Here is a 20,400-nt window from a genome sequence, read left to right on the forward strand (position 1 = left end):
TTGCTCCACGGCATGTGGGATCCTCCCGGACCAGGGCTCGAGCCCGTGTCCCCTGCATTGGCAGGCGGATTCTTAACCACTGCGCCACCGGGGAAGTCCCGCCTGTAAACATTTTTGACAAACAGTCTCCTAAGGGTCAACTTTAGCACTGGGCAGTTGGAGCCAGATGAAATAAAGACGGCCTTTCGGCGGGGTCTTCTAAGGAGCCACCAGACAGGTGGCCTTTTGTGACTTAGTAACTATAATTTAGGAATGAAACTTAAAAAGAGTTCGACCCACTCTTCCTCCTCCAGCCTTGGAAGTACGTGTGGGCTGTTACTTTAAGGTTGCTGCTGAGCTGGGAGCAGGGGATGACACCACAGAGCTATCATTACCAAGATTCAGCCACTTTTCATGAATGTGGGCTCCCCAAGTAACCGCAAGCCTTTGGTTAATTTCCATAGTTCTGAAAAAGTCAGCTCGGACAATATTTGCCAGTTGTGACAATCTCCTTTTCCCTATTTTCCTGTTTCTCTGTATGCTTTGTAAATTTTTGTTAAGAACTGGACGTCTTTAATATTGTACTGTGATAACTCTGGAAACCAGGCTCTCCTCCCTCCCCAGGCAGTGCTGTTCTTGCTTGTTCTTGCTTTTTGTCATTGCTGGTCTGCAGTTCTCCCATTCGTTTGGTGACTTTTCTAAACCAGTTTTTACAGAGACTGTGTTCCTTGTCATGTGTGGTGTCTGCTATCTCCGCAGTCAGCCAATGGCCCAACAGAGTTTTTTTTTTTTTTTCCTTTCTTCTTCTTCTTCTTTTTTTTTTTTTGGCCACACAGCTTGCAGATCTTAGTTCCCCAACCAGCGATTGAATCTGGGCCACAGCAGTGAAAGCACCAAGTCCTAACCACTGGACCCCGGGGGAATTCCCGCAGAAGAGTTTCTTAAAAGTTTATGTCTCCTTAAATTACTCAGCAGGCACTGCCTGGGAAGGCACTTCAGCCCAGAGGGGTTAAGACAATGGGCCTGCCTCTCCGTCAGTCCCAGAAATTTTATTTTTCTGGAAATCTTTTTTTTTTCCTATAAATTTATTTTTGGCTACGTTGGGTCTTTGTTGCTGTGCGTGGGCTTTCTCTAGCTGTGGTGAGTGGGGGCTACTCTTCGTTGCAGTGCGGGGGCTTCTCATTGCGGTGGCTTCTCGTTGCGGAGCATGGGCTCTAGGCACGCGGGCTTCAGTAGTTGTGGCACATGGGCTCAGTAGTTGTAGTTGCAGGCTCAGTAGTTGTGGCGCACGGGTCCAGTTGCTCTGCAGCATGTGGGGTCTTCCTGGACCAGGGCTCAAACCCGTGTCCCCTGCATTGGCAGGTGGACTCTCAACCACTGTGCCATCAGGGAAGTCCCTTTCAGATATTCTTTTTGTCCTTGGCCATGCTTAGGTGCAGGTGAATCTTTTATTTTGCCTGGCACTTTGTAGGCTTTCAGTGTCAAGCAGTGGATTTTTCTTTAGCTCTAGGAAATTTAGATAAATGACAGAATTTATGGATTAATTTGACATGTGTCTTTTCTGTGGTTATCTGTCTGTGTTTTCGGATATTTCCTCAGATTTACCATTAGTCTCTAGCCATGTCCATTTCATTATCCAGTCTTTAAGTGGAATGCTGTATTTTAGTGTTCATATTTTTCATTTCCAGTTACTTTTCCCAGTTGCTCTTTTTCCTTAAATGCCTACTGTTTATGAATATTTCTAAGAATAGGAATTATAATTTTTAAAAGTTTCTCTCTTGCTCTTTGCATTCTTTGTTTCCTTTTGCGTCAGCTCTTCTGCCTGCTCAGTTTGGTCTTTTTTTTTGTGCTGTTGATTTTCTTCAGTGTTTGCTGCATGTTGGTTTAACGTTGATACTTGGGAAGGAAGGACCACATTGTCACTTTGACTAGTAGAGACGGTGCAGGGTTGGCTGACGCTGCCGTCCTGGGTCTGCTCCGCGGAGGAGGCCGCTGCTCTGGTGAGCAGGTTGCCTGCGGGCTCTGCCTGAGTTGGTGGCACCTGCTGGCTAACGGTCTTCCCCACAGGCTGAGGGGAGGGAGGCCGGAGCTCTGGGGGGAGCACCGCCGTCTGTTGTGTGTTTTGCATCCACACTGGCTCCATGGTGTAGGCCTGCGGTCACCGCCACTCTGCTGAGTCGTTCTCCAGGGCCCCCGAGCCTCACACGAGGCCCTCGCCAGACAGACCTCCCAGCACAGCTGCCAGAGCTCGGTGCATCCCCGAGGAGGCAGATGTTTTCTCTGCCTTGAACACTGGCCTCCAGCTGCATTTTTGAGGAAGACTCCCAGCCACAGGGGAAGATTACCCTTCACAGGCTGAAATCTGCTGCTTTTTCTTCCCAACCCTCACTTTTTTTTTTGAATTTTGTTTTATTGTTTACACAGCAGGTTCTTATTAGTTATCTGTTTTATACATATCAGTGTATACATGTCAATCCCAAACTCCCAGTTCATCACACCACCCCCCACCCCGCCACTTTCCCCCCTTGGTGTCCATACGTTTGTTCTCTACATCTGTGTCTATTTCTGCCCTGCAAACCAATTCATCTGTAACCAACCCTCACATTTTTATACTCATCAACAAAACTTTAAGAATTACGCTGTGTCGTGGCAGCCTAGCCCACGTCCCTTTCGACCTAAATTCTAACTGGTGACATTGAAGTTAGTGAGGTCTTATCGTGTCCTCATTTTATCAAATAGGAAAGTAGTATGTGGACTGAGTTTACTGGTTGGTCCCTCTGGCAGGTTCGTCCGGCCAGCAGGTGATTAGTGCTACACTGAACTGTGAGTTTTGGGTCACTGACTCTTTCTTTTCCTCCAACAGAGATATCGTGTCCCTTGGGAGCCAAGTGATGCCCATTTCTGCTCCCTTTCATCTGTTTGATGCACTTGTGGTGAGTATTTGCAGTGATCTTACCTCTGTGTACCATATGCAGCACGGTTTTGTTTTGTGTGTCTTGTTTTGAGTTGAATGCCCGTGGTTACATTTCTGAAAAGAGGGAGCTCTTGCTTCGAGCAGTCAGAGCCACCTGCGGGACAGACAGGTTGATTGAGAGCGTAGCATCTCAGGTGGGAGGGGCCTGAGTTAGCCAGCCTCCCCTACCTCACCTGGGGCCGGATGCTCTGTGTGACTCCTGGCCACGTGGCGACACCTCCAAGGCGGGCCGTGCTACCTCGGAGTCCACTCTGACCTCTAGAAGGTCCTTCTCCCGGCTGACCTTCTCTAGGTTTACAGGTACTTGAAGACCCTTCTGCTAAACCCTGGAATCATCCCTTGAGGCTTCTTCCTGGTTTCAACAATTAGTCCTCGTGACATGATTTCTGGGTCCATTTGCCATCCTGCTTTTCTTCCCAAGGGATTCCTTCTGCTGTGTCACACTCACTCTGAAGATGTGGTGCCCATGACTGGACACTGGCCGTGGCAAGAATGTGACAGAGAGCAAGACGGTCATCACCCCTCTGGCTCTGGGCATTTTTGAAGCCTAACTGGATTAATATTTTTCAGCCATGATATCAGACTAGTTTCTGCTGAGACGTCCATCAATGAAACCTCTACATTATTTAAAACTATGCTTTTATGAACTATTTTTAAATAGAGATTTAAATGCTGTTACTTGGTGGGTTTCTGGATGAAAGCTGCTGTAGTTGTTGTTAACGTAACTTTAAAAAAAATTATTTATTTGGTTGTGTGGGGTCTTAGTTGCAGCTCGCAGGCTCCTTAGTTGTGGCCCGCGGGCTCCTTAGTTGCGGCATGTGGGCTCCTTAGATGCGGAATAAGAAGTCTCAGTTGCGGCATGCATGTGGGATCTAGTTCCATGACCAGGGATCGAACCCAGGCCCCCTGCATTGGGAGCGCAGAGTCGTATCCGCTGCGCCACCAGGGAAGTCCCTTAACATAACTTTAGAAGCAAGTGTTCTCCTTTATCTCTTACATAAGGTGTGGTCCCTGTCTTGAGATAGGGTAAGTGACTGTATTCAGAGCTGTGAAATACCAGGTTGTGTTGTGACCGGATGTGATGATGACACCTGAGTGACGGCAACACTGGTTTTGGTTTTCCTCTCTTTAGGGCACCTCTGGTGGAGTCCTGAGAGGTGCAGGAAAACAGAAGATGGGTGCTTTCCTGAATGCCATTGGTTATTACGTTTTTGGTTTTCCCCTTGGAGCATCTCTGATGTTTGCTGCTAATCATGGGATAATAGGTATGTGTCTGATTCCTCGGTGACTTACCTCAAATCTCACTTGTCCTATTAAGATAAGCTGCTTGAGATACAAAGCAGTTGTCTGGAAAGTGATCCCTGTGGAATAGGAAAAATGATTTTCTCCCTACAGAGTTATTTTGTATATAGAAAATACAATTTGTATATTTGGTATATGAAAACAATTTGTGTATTCAGTATACAAAAACACTGGAAATGTCGACTTGAAGGAAATAAACATGACCCTGCCCTCAGGATGAGACCAAGATTAAGTAATTACACAATTATTCCATTAGGGTTAAGTACTGTGAAAGCTGTGATCTCCTATGATGGCTTGGAACAGCTCCCTGAGGTCGTAATGCATTAGCTTAGTCCTGAGATGTGACTAGAATCACCTAGACGAGGTGACCACAATTTGTTGAAAAACGATTCTTTCTCTGTTGAATGGTCTTGGCACCCTTGTCGAAAATCAGTGGACCAGAGACGTGTGGGTTTATTTCTGGACTCTGTTCTGCATCATTGGTCTCTATGTCCAGCTCACACCAGTACCGCACTGTTTGGATTACTGTAGCTGTGCGGTAAGTTTTTGTTTGTTTTTTAAATTTTATTTATTTTTTTATACAGCAGGTTCTTATTAGTTATCTATTTTATACAAGTTTTTTAAAATTTTTATTGAAGTATAGTTGATTTACAATGTTGTGTTAATTCCTGCTGTGCAGCAGTGACTCAGTTATACACATATAGACATTCTTTTTCATATTCTTTTCCATTATGGTTTATCACAGGATACTGAATACAGTTCCCTGTGCTCTACAGTAGGGCCTTTTTTATCCATCCTATATATAAAAGCTTACATCTGCTAACCCCAAACTCCCAATTCCCCCTCCCCCCCGCACCCTGGGAACCACAAGTCTGTTCCCTATGTCTGCGAGTCTGTTTCTGTTTCGTAGATGATGTTCATTTTGTTCCTTTGTGTATTTTAGATTCCTGTGCAGTAAGTTCTGAAATTAGAAAGTGAAGTGTTCCAAGTTTGTTCTTTTCCAGTTTTTTCGTTTTGCCCATTTAGGGCCCCTTCCAGTTCCATATGATTATGAGGATTAGCTTTTCCATTTTTGTAAAAAAGGCCATTGGAATTTTTTATCAGGATGGCATTGAATCTGTTAGACTGCTTTGGAGAGAATACTGCCATCTTAAAAATATTAAGTCTTCCAACCCATGAACACAGAAAGTCTTTCCATTTATTTGGGTCTTTAATTTCTTGCATCAGTGTTTTGTAGTTTTCGTACAGGTCTTTGACTTCCTTGGTTAAATTTATTCCTAGATATTTGATTCTCTTGGATGCTATTGTAAATGGAATTATTTTCTTAATTTCCTTTTCAGATTGGTCTTTGCTGGTGTATTAAAACACAGCTGATTTCTGTGTGTTGATCTTGTAAGTTTGCTGAATTCATTGATTAGCACTAGTATTTTTGTGTGTATGAATTCTTTACAATTTTCTATATATAGGGTCACATCATATATAAATAGAAATAGTTTTACTCCTTTTCCAATTTTAATGCCTTTTAGTTCTTTTTCTTGCCTTATTGTTCTACAATAGGGTTTTAACATTTTTCTATATTCTCCTGCAGTACTTTTATTTTTATTTATTTTTTTAAATTAGTTTTTATTGGAGTATATTTGATTTACAATGTTGTGTTGGTTTCAGGTGTACAGCAAAGTGAATCAGTTATACATATACATATATCCACTATTCCCATATAGGTCATTACAGAGCAGTTTTATTTTTAATTAAAAAACAATGTAGGGCTTCCCTGGTGGCGCAGTGGTTGAGAGTCTGCCTGCCAATGCAGGGGACACGGGTTCGAGTCCTGGTCTGGGAAGATCCCACATGCCGTGGAGCAGCTGGGCCCGTGAGCCACAATTGCTGAGCCTGCGCGTCTGGAGCCTGTGCTCCGCAACAAGAGAGGCCGCGATAGTGAGAGGCCCGCGCACGGCGATGAAGAGTGGCCCCCGCTTGCCACAACTAGAGAAAGCCCTCGCATAGAAACGAAGTACCAACACAGCCAAAATAAATAAATAATTAAAAAACAAAAAACAAAAAAAAAACAATGTAAAGCTATAGTTTACAGGATGTGAGAGAATTTTCATGAAGGGCTTTTGCAGAAATATGCTAACCGTTTATGTAAATTATGTCGCTCAAATTTATGAGGACATCAGATGTGATCTCCTGTTAGCTCCGTTTTACACTTGGAGAAGCTAAAGCCTGAACAGGTGAAGTAATGTGTCCCACAGACGGTAGGTGATGAGACAGGATTTGAACCCAGATGCCCCCAGAGCCTCTCTTTTACTGCGATGCCTGTCTCTCTGAGGTTTATGATTCCCTCATTGATCCTGAAGATTCACGGAGCACCTGTATGTGCTGGCCCTGGGTGGTGCTGGAACCCGGGGATGTAAAGATCAACAGGCCAGATCCCTGTTTGCTGTGAGCTCACCCCAGGCTCCGGGGTTTTATTCCTCTCTGTCCCTTGGCACCCTTTCCGTCTTATGCTCTTGGGATGTAGGCCTTGCCTGAGGGTCCTCTTGCTGACCTGTCCCCACTCTCCTCCCTGGAAGGCCCAGGGCTCTCAGCTGTCACCTCGGGGCCTGACTTGGAGCCTGAGCGCCTGGCTGCCCAGGTGTTCCTGGGCGGTCACACCATCGCCTCTGGTTCCTTCCCCCTTCCTGGTTCAATCCCCTGGTCAAGAGCCCGGCCCCAGTCACGCTACCAAGTCTCACCAGCTCCGCCTCTGTAACCTCTCTCATCTTGTAGAAAGTGGGGTTTATCGCACTTTCAGGGGAGAGGAGTTGAGAGTGTGTGATGGCTGTGGCGTTTATCTGAGCGTTCATCATCTCCAGCAAACTCTGCACCCACTCAGGTGCTCTCTGTTATGCTCATTAAGGGGGTCCGGCTCAGCATCCAGTTTCCTGTTGCTGGGGGGCAGTGAGGGGACGTATTTGAGGCAGATTCTGTTTTCCAGACACCTTGTTTCTTCCTCAGGGAAATTCTTCCCTCCTGGGTTGCATCTCAAGATAGGACCAGTAGACCTCTGTCTGCAGAGAATAAATGCACTGTTGCCAAAAGACTCGGGAGCCAACTCTGAAATCCACCTGCCCGGTGGTCTACGGCCTGGAGGCCATCTGTGTTCTTATAAAATGGGTGCTCCTCTGACACCCTCAGCTTTTTAAAAAATAGATATTTATTATTTATTTGGTTGCACTGTGTCTTCTTGGCGGCATGCGGGCTCCTTAGCTGTGGCGTGTGGGATCTAGTTCCCTGACCAGGGATCGAACCCAGGCCCCCTACATTGGGAGCGTGGAGTCTTAACCCCTGGACCACCAGGGGAGTCCCACCCTCAGCTTTTATGTTCAAATACTGGACGAACATTTTGGAAATGTTAGCCTCTGCTCAGTATAGTTTTTATCAATTTCCTTGTAAAACTTTTTTTTTAATTAATTAATTTATTTTTGGTTGTGTTGGGTCTTCGTTTCTGTGCAAGGGCTTTCTCCAGTTGCGGCGAGCGGCGGCCACTCTTCATCGCGGTGCGCGGGCCTCTCACTGTTGCAGCCTCTCTAGTTGTGGAGCACAGGCTCTAGACGCGCAGGCTCAGTAGTTGTGGCTCACGGGCCCAGTTGCTCCGTGGCATGTGGGATTTTCCCGGACCGGGGCATGAACCCGTGTCCCCTGCATTGGCAGGCGGATTCTTAACCACTGCGCCACCAGGGAAGCCCCCCTTGTAAAGCTTTTGCCCATTTCTTGTTAAGGTTATCCCCATTTTATCCTTTTGTGGCCATTGTAGACAAGGCCTTCCCTTCCATCCTGTAATCTAAGTGGTTGTTGCTTGTATATTTGAGGGCTGTTAATTACTGTCTGTGAATTTTGTAGCTTGTTAAAATTCTGAATTCCTCTTATTTGAGTAGTATTCAGTTGATTCTCACAGGATTTCTAGGCATACAATCATATCGTGTACAAATAGTTTTATATTCTCCTTATCAGATGTTACACCACTGATTTCTTTTTCCTGCCTAAAGCCTCTAATAGAATAATAAATTGTTGTGGTGATAGTGGAAATGCTTGTCTTGTTCAGGACTTCAGAGATTGTGCTTCTGATGTTTCTCTACTAAATAGCCTGCTGGATTTGGGGCTGACATACACATATACACACAATGTAAACACACATACATTTTTTTTAATCAGTCATCAATTTTATACACATCACTTTATACATGTCAATCCCAATCGCCCAATTCAGCACACCACCATCCCCACCCCACTGCAGTTTTCCCCCCTTGGTGTCCATACGTTTGTTCTCTACATCTGTGTCTCAACTTCTGCCCTGCAACCCGGTTCATGTGTACCATTTTTCTAGGTTCCACATACATGCGTTAATATACGATATTTGTTTTTCTCTTTCTGACTTACTTCACTCTGTATGACAGTCTCTAGATCCATCCACGTCTCAACAAATGACTCAATTTCGTTCCTTTTTATGGCTGAGTAATATTCCATTGTATATATGTACCACAACTTCTTTATCCATTCGTCTGTCAATGGGCATTTAGGTTGCTTCCATGACCTGGCTATTGTAAATAGGGCTGCAATGAACATTGGGGTGCATGTGTCTTTTTGAATTACGGTTTTCTCTGGGTATATGCCCAGTAGTGGGATTGCTGGGTCATATGGTAATTCTATTTTTAGTTTTTTAAGGAACCTCCATATTGTTCTCCATAGTGGCTGTATCAATTTACATTCCCACCAACAGTGCAAGAGGGTTCCCTTTTCTCCACACCCTCTCCAGCATTTGTTGTTTGTAGATTTTCTGATGATGCCCATTCTAACTGGTGTGAGGTGCTACCTCATTGTAGTTTTGATTTGCATTTCTCTAATAATTAGTGATGTTGAGCATCTTTTCATGTGCTTCGTGGCCGTCTGTATGTCTTCTTTGGAGAAATGTCTATTTAGGTCTTCTGCCCATTTTTGGATTGGGGTGTTTGTTTCTTTAATATTGAGCTGAATGAGCTGTTTATATATTTTGGAGATTAATCCTTTGTCCGTTGATTGGTTTGCAAATATTTTCTCCCATTCTGAGGGTTGTCTTTTCGTCTTGTTTATGGTTTCCTTTGCTGTGCAAAAGCTTTGAAGTTTCATTAGGTCCCATTTGTTTATTTTTGTTTTTATTTCCATTACTCTAGGAGGTGGATCAAAAAAGATCTTGCTGTGATTTATGTCAAAGAGTGTTCTTCCTATGTTTTCCTCTAAGAGTTTTATAGTGTCCAGTCTTACATTTAGGTCTCTAATCCATTTGGAGTTTATTTTTGTGTATGGTGTTAGGGAGTGTTCTAATTTCATTCTTTTACATGTAGCTGCCCAGTTTTCCCAGCACCACTTATTGAAGAGACTGTCTTTTCCCCATTGTATATCTTTGTCTCCTTTGTCATAGATTAGTTGACCATAGGTGCGTGGGTTTATCTCTGGGCTTTCTATCTTGTTCCATTGATCTATGTTTCTGTTTTTGTGCCAGTACCATATTGTCTTGATTACTGTAGCTTTGTTAGTATAGTCTGAAGTCAGGGAGTCTGATTCCTCCAGCTCTGTTTTTTTCCCTCAAGATTGCTTTGGCTATTCGGGGTCTTTTGTGTCTCCATACAAATTTTAAGATGATTTGTTCTAGTTCCGTAAAAAATGCCATTGGTAATTTGGTAGGGATTGCATTGAATCTGTAGATTGCTTTGGGTAGTATAGTCATTTTCACAATGTTGATTCTTCCAATCCAAGAACATGGTATATCTCTCCATCTGTTGGTATCATCTTTAATTTCTTTCATCAGTGTCTTATAGTTTTCTGCATTCAGGTCTTTTGTCTCCCTAGGTAGGTTTATTCCTAGGTATTTTATTCTTTTTGTTGCAGTGTTAAATGGGAGTGTTTCCATAATTTCTCTTTCAGATTTTTCATCATTAGTGTATAGGAATGCAAGAGATTTCTGTGCATTAATTTTGTATCCTGCAACTTTACCAACTTCATTAATTAGCTCTAGCAGTTTTCTGGTGGCAGTTTTAGGATTCTCTATGTATAGTATCATGTCACCTGCAAACAGTGACAGTTTTACTTCTTCTTTTCCAATTTGTATTCCTTTTATTTCTTTTTCTTCTCTGATTGCTGTGGCTAGGACTTCCAGAACTATGTTTAATAATAGTGGTGACAGTGGACATCCTTGTCTCATTCCTGATCTTAGAAGAAATGCTTTCAGTTTTTCACCATTGAGAATGATGTTTGCTGTGGGTTTGTCATATATGGCCTTGATTATGTTGAGGTAGGTTCCCTCTATGCCCACTTTCTGGAGAGTTTTTATCACAAATGGGTGTTGAATTTTGTCAAAAGCTTTTTCTGCATCTATTGAGATGATCATATGGTTTTTATTCTTCAATTTGTTAATATGGTGTATCACACTGATTTGCGTATATTGAACAATCCTTGCATCCTTGGGATAAATCCCACTTGATCGTGGTGTATGATCCTTTTAATGTGTTGTTGGATTCTGTTTGCTAGTATTTTGTTGAGGATGTTTGCATCTATATTCATTAGTGATATTGGTCTGTAATTTTCTTTTTTTGTAGTGTCTTTGTCTGGTTTTGGTATCCGGGTGATGGTGGCCTCATAGAATGAGTTTGGGAGTGTTCCTTCCTCTGCAATTTTTTGGAAGACTTTGAGAAGGATAGGTGTTAGCTCTTCTCTAAATGTTTGATAGAATTCACCTGTGAAGGCATCGGGTCCTGGACTTTTGTTTGTTAGAAGATTTTTAATCACAAAAACACACATACATTAACAAACGTGTGTGCATGTCTTTTTAAAAAAATTATTTTTGGCTGAGTTGGGTCTTTGTTGCTGTGTGCAGGCTTTCTCTAGTTGTGGCGAGCGGGGGCTACTCTCATTGCAGTGCGCGGGCTTCTCATTTTGGTGTCTCTCATTGCAGAGCACGGGCTCTAGGTGCGTGGGCTTCAGTAGTTGTGGCACGCAGGCTCAGTAGTTACGGCAGGCGGGCTGTAGAGCACAGGCTCAGTAGTTGTGGTGCATGGGCTTAGTTGCTCCACGGCATGTGGGCTCTTCCCGGACCAGGGCTCGAACTCACGTCCCCTGCATTGGGAGGCGGATTCTTAACCACTGCGCCACCAGGGAAGCCCCTGTGCATTTCTTCTTAAATCACGTTCAGGAAGTATCCATGGAGTCTGCTTTACTGGAAGTTCCCAACAAAAATGGTTGAGCATTTTGTCAAATGTAATTGCATGTCATGTAAATAGAAATAGTTCTACTCCTTCCTTTCTAGTGTTTTTGCCTTTTTCTTGTTGTTATGGCAAGAACTGCTACAATAAGATTTTAACATTTTTTCTTTATTCTTCTCTAGTACTTTTTAAATTTTTCTTTTTTTTTAAACTTATTTTTAAATTTTTGGCTGTGTTGGCTCTTCGTTGCTGCACGCGGGCTTTCTCTAGTTGCGGAGAGCGGGGGCTACTCTTGTTGCAGAGCACGGGCTCTAGGCTGCACGGGCTTCAGTAGCTGCAGCACATGGGCTCAGTAGTTGTGGCTCACAGGCTCTAGAGCGCAGGCTCAGTAGTTGTGGTGCACGGGCTTAGTTGTTCTGTGGCATGTGGGATCTTCCTGGACCAGGGCTTGAACCCGTGTCCCCTGCATTGGCAGGTGGATTCTTAACCACTGTGCCACCAGGGAAGTCCTAAATTTTTATTTTTTAATTTAAAATTTTTTACCTGAGGTATAGTTGATGTATAATATTATATGTTACAGGTGTACAATATAGTGATTCACAATTTTTAAAGATTATACTCCATTTATAGTTATTATAAAATATTTGCTATATTGCCTGTGTTGTACAATATATCCTTGTGGCTTAATTTATACAAAATAGTTTGTACCTCTATCTTGCCCCTCCCTACTTCTCTCTCCCCACTGGTAACCACTAGTTTGTTCTCTGTATCTGTGAGTCTGCTTCTTTTTTGTTGTATTCACTAGTTGTATTTTTTTTAGATTCCACATATAAGTGAGATCATACAGTATTTGTCTTTCTCTGACTTATTTCACTTAGCATAATACGCAAGTCTATCCATGTTGCTGCAGATGGAAAAATTTTTTTTTTAATAATTTATTTATTTATTTATTTATTTATTTTTGGTTGTGTTGGGTCTTCGTTTCTGTGCAAGGGCTTTCTCCAGTTGCGGCAAGCGGGGGCCACTCTTCATCGCAGTGCGCGGGCCTCTCACTATCACGGCCTCTCTTGTTGCGGAGCACAGGCTCCAGACGCGCAGGCTCAGTAGTTGTGGCTCACGGGCCTAGTTGCTCCGTGGCGTGTGGGATCTTCCCAGACCAGGGCTCGAACCCGTGTCCCCTGCATTAGCAGGCAGATTCTCAACCACTGCGCCACCAGGGAAGCTGCAAAAGTTTCATTCTTTTTTATGGCTGATCTCTGATGGAATACTTATGTACCATAATCTTCTTTATCCATTCATCTGTTGATAAACACTTAGGTGCTTCCATATCTTGGCAACTGTAAATAATGCTGCTATGAACATTGGGGGTGCATGTATCTTATCGAAATAATGTGTTTCTTTTTTTTTGAATATATACCCATGAGTGGAACTACTGGATCATATGATAGTTCTATTTTTAGTTTTCTGAGGAACCTCCATACTGTTCTCCATAGTGGCTGCACTGATTTACATTCCCACCAACAGTGTACAAGTGTTCCCTTTTCTCCACATCCTCGCCAACACTTGTTATTTGTCTTCTTTTTGGTGATGGCTATTCTGACAGGTGTGAGATGATATCCGTTGTGGTTTTGATTTCTATTTCACTGATTATTAGTGATATTGAGCATATTTTCATGTGCCTATTGGCCATCTGCATGTCCTCTTTGGAAAAATTTCTATTCAGTTCTGCCCATTTTTTAATCAGGTTGTGTTTTTGATGTTGAGTTGTATGAGCTATTTATATATGTTGGATGTTAACCCTGTATTGATCATATACAAATATTTTCTCCCATTCAGTAGGTTTTCTTTACTTTTTGTTGATGTGCAAAAGATTTTCCTTTGCTGTGCAAAAGATTTTGTTTTATTAGGCGCCATTTGTTTATTTTTGCTTTTATTTCCTTTGTTTTAGGAGATGGATCAAAAAACATTGCTACGATTTATGTCAGTGTTCTGCCTATGTTTTCCTCTAGGAGTTTCATGATATCTGGTCTTACATTTAGGTCTTTAATCCATTTTGAGTTTATTTTTTTTATTTTTTATTTTTTTTAAATTTATTTATTTTTGGCTGTGTTGGGTCTTCGTTTCTGTGAGGGCTTTCTCTAGTTGCGGCAAGCGGGGGCCACTCTTCATCGCGGTGCACGGGCCTCTCACTGTTGTGGCCTGTCTTGTTGCGGAGCACAGGCTCCAGACGCGCAGGCTCAGTAGTTGTGGCTCACGGGCCTAGTTGCTCCGCGTCATGTGGGATCTTCCCAGACCAGGGCTCAAACCCGTGTCCCCTGCATTGGCAGGCAGATTCTCAACCACTGCGCCACCAAGGAAGCCCCTTGAGTTTATTTTTGTATATGACGTTAGACAATGTTCTAATTTCATTCTTTTACATGTAGCTGTCCAGTTCTCCCAGCACCATTTATTGAAGAGACTGTCTCTTCTCCATTGTATATTCTTGCCTCTTTGTCGTAGATGAATTGACAGTAAGTGTGTGGGTTTACTTCTGGGCTCTCTGTTCTCTTCCACTGATCTATGTGTCTGTTTTTGTGCCAGTATGGCACTGTTTTGATTACTGTAGCTTTGCAGTATAGTTTGAAGTCAGGGAATATGATTCCTCCAGCTCTGTTCTTCTTTCTCAAGATCGTTTTGGCTATTCTTTTGTGTTTCCATACATATTTTAAAGTTATTTGTTCTAGTTCTGTGAAAAATACCACTGGTATTTTGACAGGGATTGCATTGAATCTATATATTGTGTTGGGTAAGATGGTCATTTAACAATATTAATTATTCCAGTCCAAGAACACAGTATATCTTTCCATCTATTTGTGTTGTCTTCAGCTTCTTTCATCAGTGTCTTACAGTTTTCCGAGTACAGGTCTTTTACCTGTAGGTTTATTCCTAGGTATTTTATTCTCTTTGATGCAATGGTAAATGGGATTGTTGCCTTAATTTCTCTTGCTGATAGTTCATTGTTAGTATACAGAAGTGCAATACAGTTGTTAGTATACAGAAACAATCCCATTAATACTTTTAATTAAAAATTAAGTTTTTAGTGCCTGGGGAGATGATCCTATAAATTTTCTCCTTAGATCTCTTATGATGATAAATCATATTATTTGCTTTCTTCATATTGAACAGTCCTGATTAGTATGTGCTACTCTTTTAGTGAGCTGCTGGATTCTACTAATATTGTATTTAAGAATTTTGCAATGATAGTTATAAGATTGGTCAGTAGTTTCATTTCTTTGTGTAATCTTTGTAAAGTTATGACATTAACAGTATTAATATACACTTACTACATAAGGAAAATGTAAAATGTTCCCTTTTTGTATTCCTTGGAACAATTTACATAGTATAGGAATATTATTATTATAAAGGTTTGGCTAAATTCTATGAAACTGTCATGCCGGGCATTTTGGAGGACTTTGTTACAGCTTTCACAATTTCTTCTCTGAAAATCAGTTTGTTTAGACTTTATATCTTTTTGGAGGGGGGTCAACTTTGGCAAATTATACATATTTTCAGAAATCTATCCATTTTATCATGATTCTAAATGTATAGAATTGTGCAAAACAACCTGTCATGTGCTTTTGGGGTAAGTTGTTGTATGTGTGTTCTGCATCTATATCCACATCTGCAGTTTCTCTGGATTTCCTCAGTAACGATGAGTTGTATTTTCTGCAGAAAATAGTCTGATTCGAGGACTGACCGAATGCTGTAGTATGTATTCAAGTAGCTCCTTTTGTTCTGTGTCAACCAGTACATTTTGACCGTGTAAACAATTTTGAATCTGTTCCCATTGCTCTGTGAAATTTTAATCCTGCAGCTGTCGTGAGAGCCTTCTGTGTCCACACAAACAGAGGTGCTTAGTTTCTTATCCTGACTTTTTGGAAATGTTGTCATGTGATGGCTTAATGAGTAACTGTCCTCAAGGTCATGTCTCTTTTGATGACCAGTTCAGGCTGGGAGCCTGGGGGGTATTTGATCAGGGTCAAGCAGGATTTTGTCCTTCTGTTTGGGACACAGAACTGCCAAGTATTTATTACGGTCTCATCCCTACCAAGCACTGTCGTCGACACCAGGGAAATACCATTTAACCAAATAGCCAGAGCCTCTGCCTTATGAGCTGCTGGGGTTTCACAATTCAGCTTTACTTTAAAAAAGCAAAAAACATAAACACCTCTACTCTAGTAGACGCTAAGCTCTTTAGAATAAGAACACGTCCGATTTCCCTCTTTGTCCATAAAAGTGCTTCTTGCTATTGGACTTATTTAGCAGGTGCTCAGATTTGTTAAATAATACTTTTAAACTATTAATTATACATTAACAATATGGAAATCTTGTGAAAATATGTAACAAAATATAATGATAAAAATTAAAATTACCTCTAGTTCACTCCTCAAATATAAAACCTGAGGTATTTCAATGTATTTTATCCCAGCCTTTTAAAATTATTTTTCTCCCAGTATTTATTCTGTTATTCACAAAAGTGGGGTTATACTGAATATGTAATTTTCCCTGGTCCCATGTTAAAGACATGGTTTTTATTAATTCTCTAGTATTTCCTTGTATCGTTTATTTAATGCTTCCCTAATAGTGGACATTTGAATTGCTCCCCTTTTATTTTTTAAATTGAAGTATTGCTGATTTACAATGTTGTGTTAATTTCTGCTGTAGAGCAAAGTGACTCAGTTACATACATATATACATTCTTTTTTATGTTCTCTTCCATTATGGTTTATTCTAGGATATTGAATACAGTTCCCTGTGCTCTACAGTAGGACCTTGTTGTTTATCCATTCTATGTGTAATAGTTTGCATCTACTAACCCCAAACTCCCAGTCCGTCCCTCCCCTGCCCCGGCAACCACAAATCTGTTCTCTGTGTCTATGAGTCTATTTCTATTTCATAGATAAGTTCATTTGTGTCATATTTTAGATTCCACATATAAGTGATGTCACGTGGTATTTGTCTTTCTCTTTCTGACTGACTTCACTTAGTATGATAATCTCTAGGTCCACCTATGTAGCTGCAAATGGCATTATTTCATTCTTTCTTATGGCTGAGTAGTATTCTGTTGTGTATATGTACCCCATCTTTATCCGTTCCTCTGCTGATGGACATTTAGGTTGTTTCCATGTCTTGGCTGTTGTGAATATGCTGCTATGAACATTGGGGTGCATGGATCTTTTTGAATTATAGTTTTGTCTGGGTATATGCCCAGGAGTGGGATTGCTGCATCATGTAGCAACTCTATTTTTAGTTTTTTGAGGCATCTCCTTACTGTTTTCCATAGTAGCTGCACCAACTTACATTCCCACAAACAGCATAGGAGGGTTCCCTTTTCTCCACACCTTCTCCAGCATTTGTTATTTGTAGATGTTTTAATGATGGCCATTCTTACCAGTGTGAGGTGGTACCTCATTGTAGTTTTGATTTGCATTTCTCTAATCATTAGCGATGTTGTAAGTTGCTCCTCTTTTAAATAACACTGTGACGAGCATCCCAGGTATATGAATTATTAACGACATTCCTGAGTCTCCTTAGGATGGATTCCTAGGAATGGAATCAGTCCATCAAAGGGTATAAAGTGTCCATCCATCTGCTTCTCAACTCGAGAGGTTATTCCGGTGAAATGGCCAGGAGTCCACGGGAGGCCCAGCCTCAGTGACCCCTTGCCAACGTGGGGCCCCAGACATGTGAACAGGTTAGCAGACTAATTCCCAGTTTATACTGGGTTCCAACTCAAGCCTAGACAGCTGGCTTTGTAGTGCAGTTATTCATATGTGAATGGGTATTTTATATCCACTTTGTTATGCAATGATATTTAAGTGGTTTAAATAGTTTCTTCTCATAAGGAGATAGGCATTGTTTATAATATTTCTCAGTCATCTCTTGTACACAGCAATTGGAGAGATGGTTCTCAAAGTGGGCTTCTAGAAACATCAGGCCTCACAGGTACATGCACACACCCACCTAAAGCCTTCCAGTGCGCTCCCACTAGAGTTGGCATCAAACCTGGTCAGTGGTAAGCTTGAGTCTGATCCTGGTCCATAATTATCTAAAATTTTAGCGTAAGCTGCAGTTTACGCTGTGGATACGGTAGTTACGGGAGAATGTTAATGATGCCGGGAGGGGGCATTGCAGAAAATCTGAATGGGATACTTGTTTCCCACCCACAGGTCTCTGGTCCGGATTGATGGTCTGTGTCTTCTTTCAAACCCTCTTCTACTTGGTGTACATCTGGAGGATAAACTGGAACAGAGTGGCAGAGCAGGTAACAGATGGCGGGTCCTCTTAGAGATGGGGCCCTGTTGATCCCAGGGCAGGTAAGGAATCTTTCAAGGTGAAAATGGTAAGAAATCCATTGGCAGCATGATGCACTTTGATTAGTGAAATGCATCCAACGTGAGAGCTGGGGGCAAAAGGAAATCCTGTGTCAGCACGTTTTCCTCTTAATGTGGAGTTAATGTAGTATCTACTAAGCAGGGCTCAGCCAGAAGAAAAGAGAATTACCTTAGAAACTAATTTGCTGTTTTGGTGTGGTAGTCTTAGAAAAGCAGTAGTGTTTCCTGTTTTTCCTGATCTGTTGTCTCGTTTTCGGTGTCTTAAAAAGGATCTTTTGGTCCATGGTTTCCTAAGAAATGCAAAATGCTAAGTGCCTGTGATCAGGGAAGTTCTTGGGGGCAGAACCTGTCCTGCGGGTTGAGGACCGGGATCCTGACCCTCTGGGCATCTCTGTGTTGAAGTGTGAGCCCTGCTGACTGCGTCAGGGTTTGAGAGGAGATGGGTGGGAGGCCGGCTGAGGGGAGGTGTCCTGGACAAAGAGCCGTGAGGAGGAGCTGAGGTGTGCAGACCGCCACTGTCTGCGTCTGGACCACCCTCGAGGGTTCGCAGCCCTTCTGCCTTTCCTTACGGTGACGTATCATGTCCTTCCTCCCTTCAGTGTGATTGCTGGAGGGAATGAAGTGTACAGGACGTTCAGTTGGACCGTAAACTATCCCTTAGGTGACTGTACCATTTATCTTTAGACTTTATTCCTTTTATCGGGATTTAGGAGCAGTAAAGGCCACAGTGCAAAAAATATGTTATGTTTGCAACTATGGCAACAAGTGCAAACAGTTGCACTTATCAGCTCCCAATATTAATAAGTTGCACTTATCAGCTCATTTTTGTGAGCTGATACTGGGGCGAAGAATAGTGGTTTCTAGTGTCGTGTTCTACTGTCACTGGCATTTTCAGGACCAAGCAAGACCGCGCTCGATGCTGTCACCTCTAGCGCAGTTTCCGAGGGAGCTTAACCACAGTTTAACAGCAGTGAACTGGCCTCGCTTGACTGCACTTGCTTTACCTCTGTGACGCTTTGTTTAGGCACAGGTTCGAGCCGGGCTGAGAGGGGTGAAAGAGGCCGTGCCCACTGCAATAGGTAAGTGAGTTTACGGGGGACATTCTCCAATGTCCTTTATTTCTGGTTCTCACGCCTGGAACTCGGTGCATGAGCTCCTGCTCCCTTGCGCAGTAGCTTGTCTCTGCCTTTCTCACTGGGAGGCCAACTCTGGGTTCCCCTCTGGAACGTGCTTAATAACCCCACATGTAACGAACCATTTACAACACAGGCTCGTGTCACCTTCAGGAATGCCCTTTACTCAGACTAGCACCTCACTGTTCTGCAAACAGATCTGTCCATGCTAGAGAAAGAGGTAGCCGATGGGGTGATTCTACCTGATGTCATCCAAGCCAGGCCATGCAGCTGGTAGAGGAGAACAGCTCATGTGGGGTGGCCACCATCGGGGAGGTCTTGACGGGGACCCAGCTGATTTTGTATCGCGGGGCGGCTGTAGTTTTAGCTTTCGCTGTCCTGGTAGCAGGAATTGTAGTAAGAGTTTTCACTGACCGTGGCTGAAACAGAATCACCCCAGCCCACAAACTAGCAGTGACAACGACATGCCACATGGGAAGCGTGGGAAGTGACCTGGTCACCGGGACAGTGGTTACACTCTCAACTAAATATGGAAAGGATACCACTTAGTTGAGATGTGTGCTTAGTTATTCTGAGAGTTTGCACGATCTTACTGCTTACTGAAGATCAAGAAAAGAGTTATAATTTTAAGTGAACTTTTCTCCCAAACATTAACTCTGTCATGGTTTTTAAATCTGCAAATCTGGTTTTCCCGGCTGTAAGTGTTCTTTATGCCGTCGTATAGTTAATATCTTTCGTCTTCCAGGAAAGCAGGTCCTCTAACATTAACCGCTGGTCACGCTGTCTTTGTGTTTCTCTGTTACGTGTTCAGTCTTGTCGGTGGGTTTGTACGAAGTGCTGTCTAGTCCGGTCCCAGGTAGTGCCGTGTGAGCTTTTATAAAATAAACACTTTAAAATGTGTGCTCGGACTGTTTCTACCTAAATCATAACTTGTAGCTCATTGCCTTTTAAGAAGTTTTTGTTAAACTTTTGTATTAATTAAAAAATAAACCTGTGTTCTCTCCTGCTGCTCAGCTCCCAGATGCCAGCAGGTATGGCTGCACCTCTCGATGGAGATTTTTAGAGCCTTTTAAAGGGAATTTGACCAAAAAAAATGACTGACGGACATTGGAGCTTCCCCAACACAAAGCCCACCCGATGACCTGGAGAGCAGTGTTCCCCTGGAACACTATTAAATTAATAATTTAATTATTAAATTAAAATAATTTAATTTTTTTAAAAACTATTATACCATCTTGGTGTGAAGTGTCTCCCTGTCATTTTAGTTTGCAGTTCTAATGCACATTACTAATGACGTCGATCATCATTGCATAGGTTTACTGGCCATCTGTGTATCTATCTTTTCTGGAGAAATGTGCCCATGTTTACATTGAGTTGTTTGTTGCTGAGTTAGTTGTACGAGTTTTTAATACACTCTGGATGCT

The 20,400-nt window shown here is 42.4% G+C and overlaps 1 protein-coding gene across 1 annotated transcript in view; it reads left to right on the top strand.

The window, feature by feature from the left end:
- Positions 1–20,118, top strand: part of LOC102998773 (multidrug and toxin extrusion protein 2-like) — a 61,932-nt gene extending 41,814 nt beyond the window's left edge. The window contains 5 exon segments of the mRNA XM_057536165.1: positions 2,843–2,912; positions 4,086–4,218; positions 17,679–17,773; positions 18,868–18,922; positions 19,991–20,118. Coding sequence (XP_057392148.1) covers positions 2,843–2,912; positions 4,086–4,218; positions 17,679–17,773; positions 18,868–18,922; positions 19,991–20,049 — 412 coding nt within the window. The 3' untranslated portion in view covers positions 20,050–20,118.
- The last annotated feature ends 282 nt before the right edge of the window (positions 20,119–20,400 follow it).

Source organism: Balaenoptera acutorostrata, chromosome 20 (assembly GCF_949987535.1).
Source record: "Balaenoptera acutorostrata chromosome 20, mBalAcu1.1, whole genome shotgun sequence".
NCBI lineage: Eukaryota > Metazoa > Chordata > Mammalia > Artiodactyla > Balaenopteridae > Balaenoptera > Balaenoptera acutorostrata.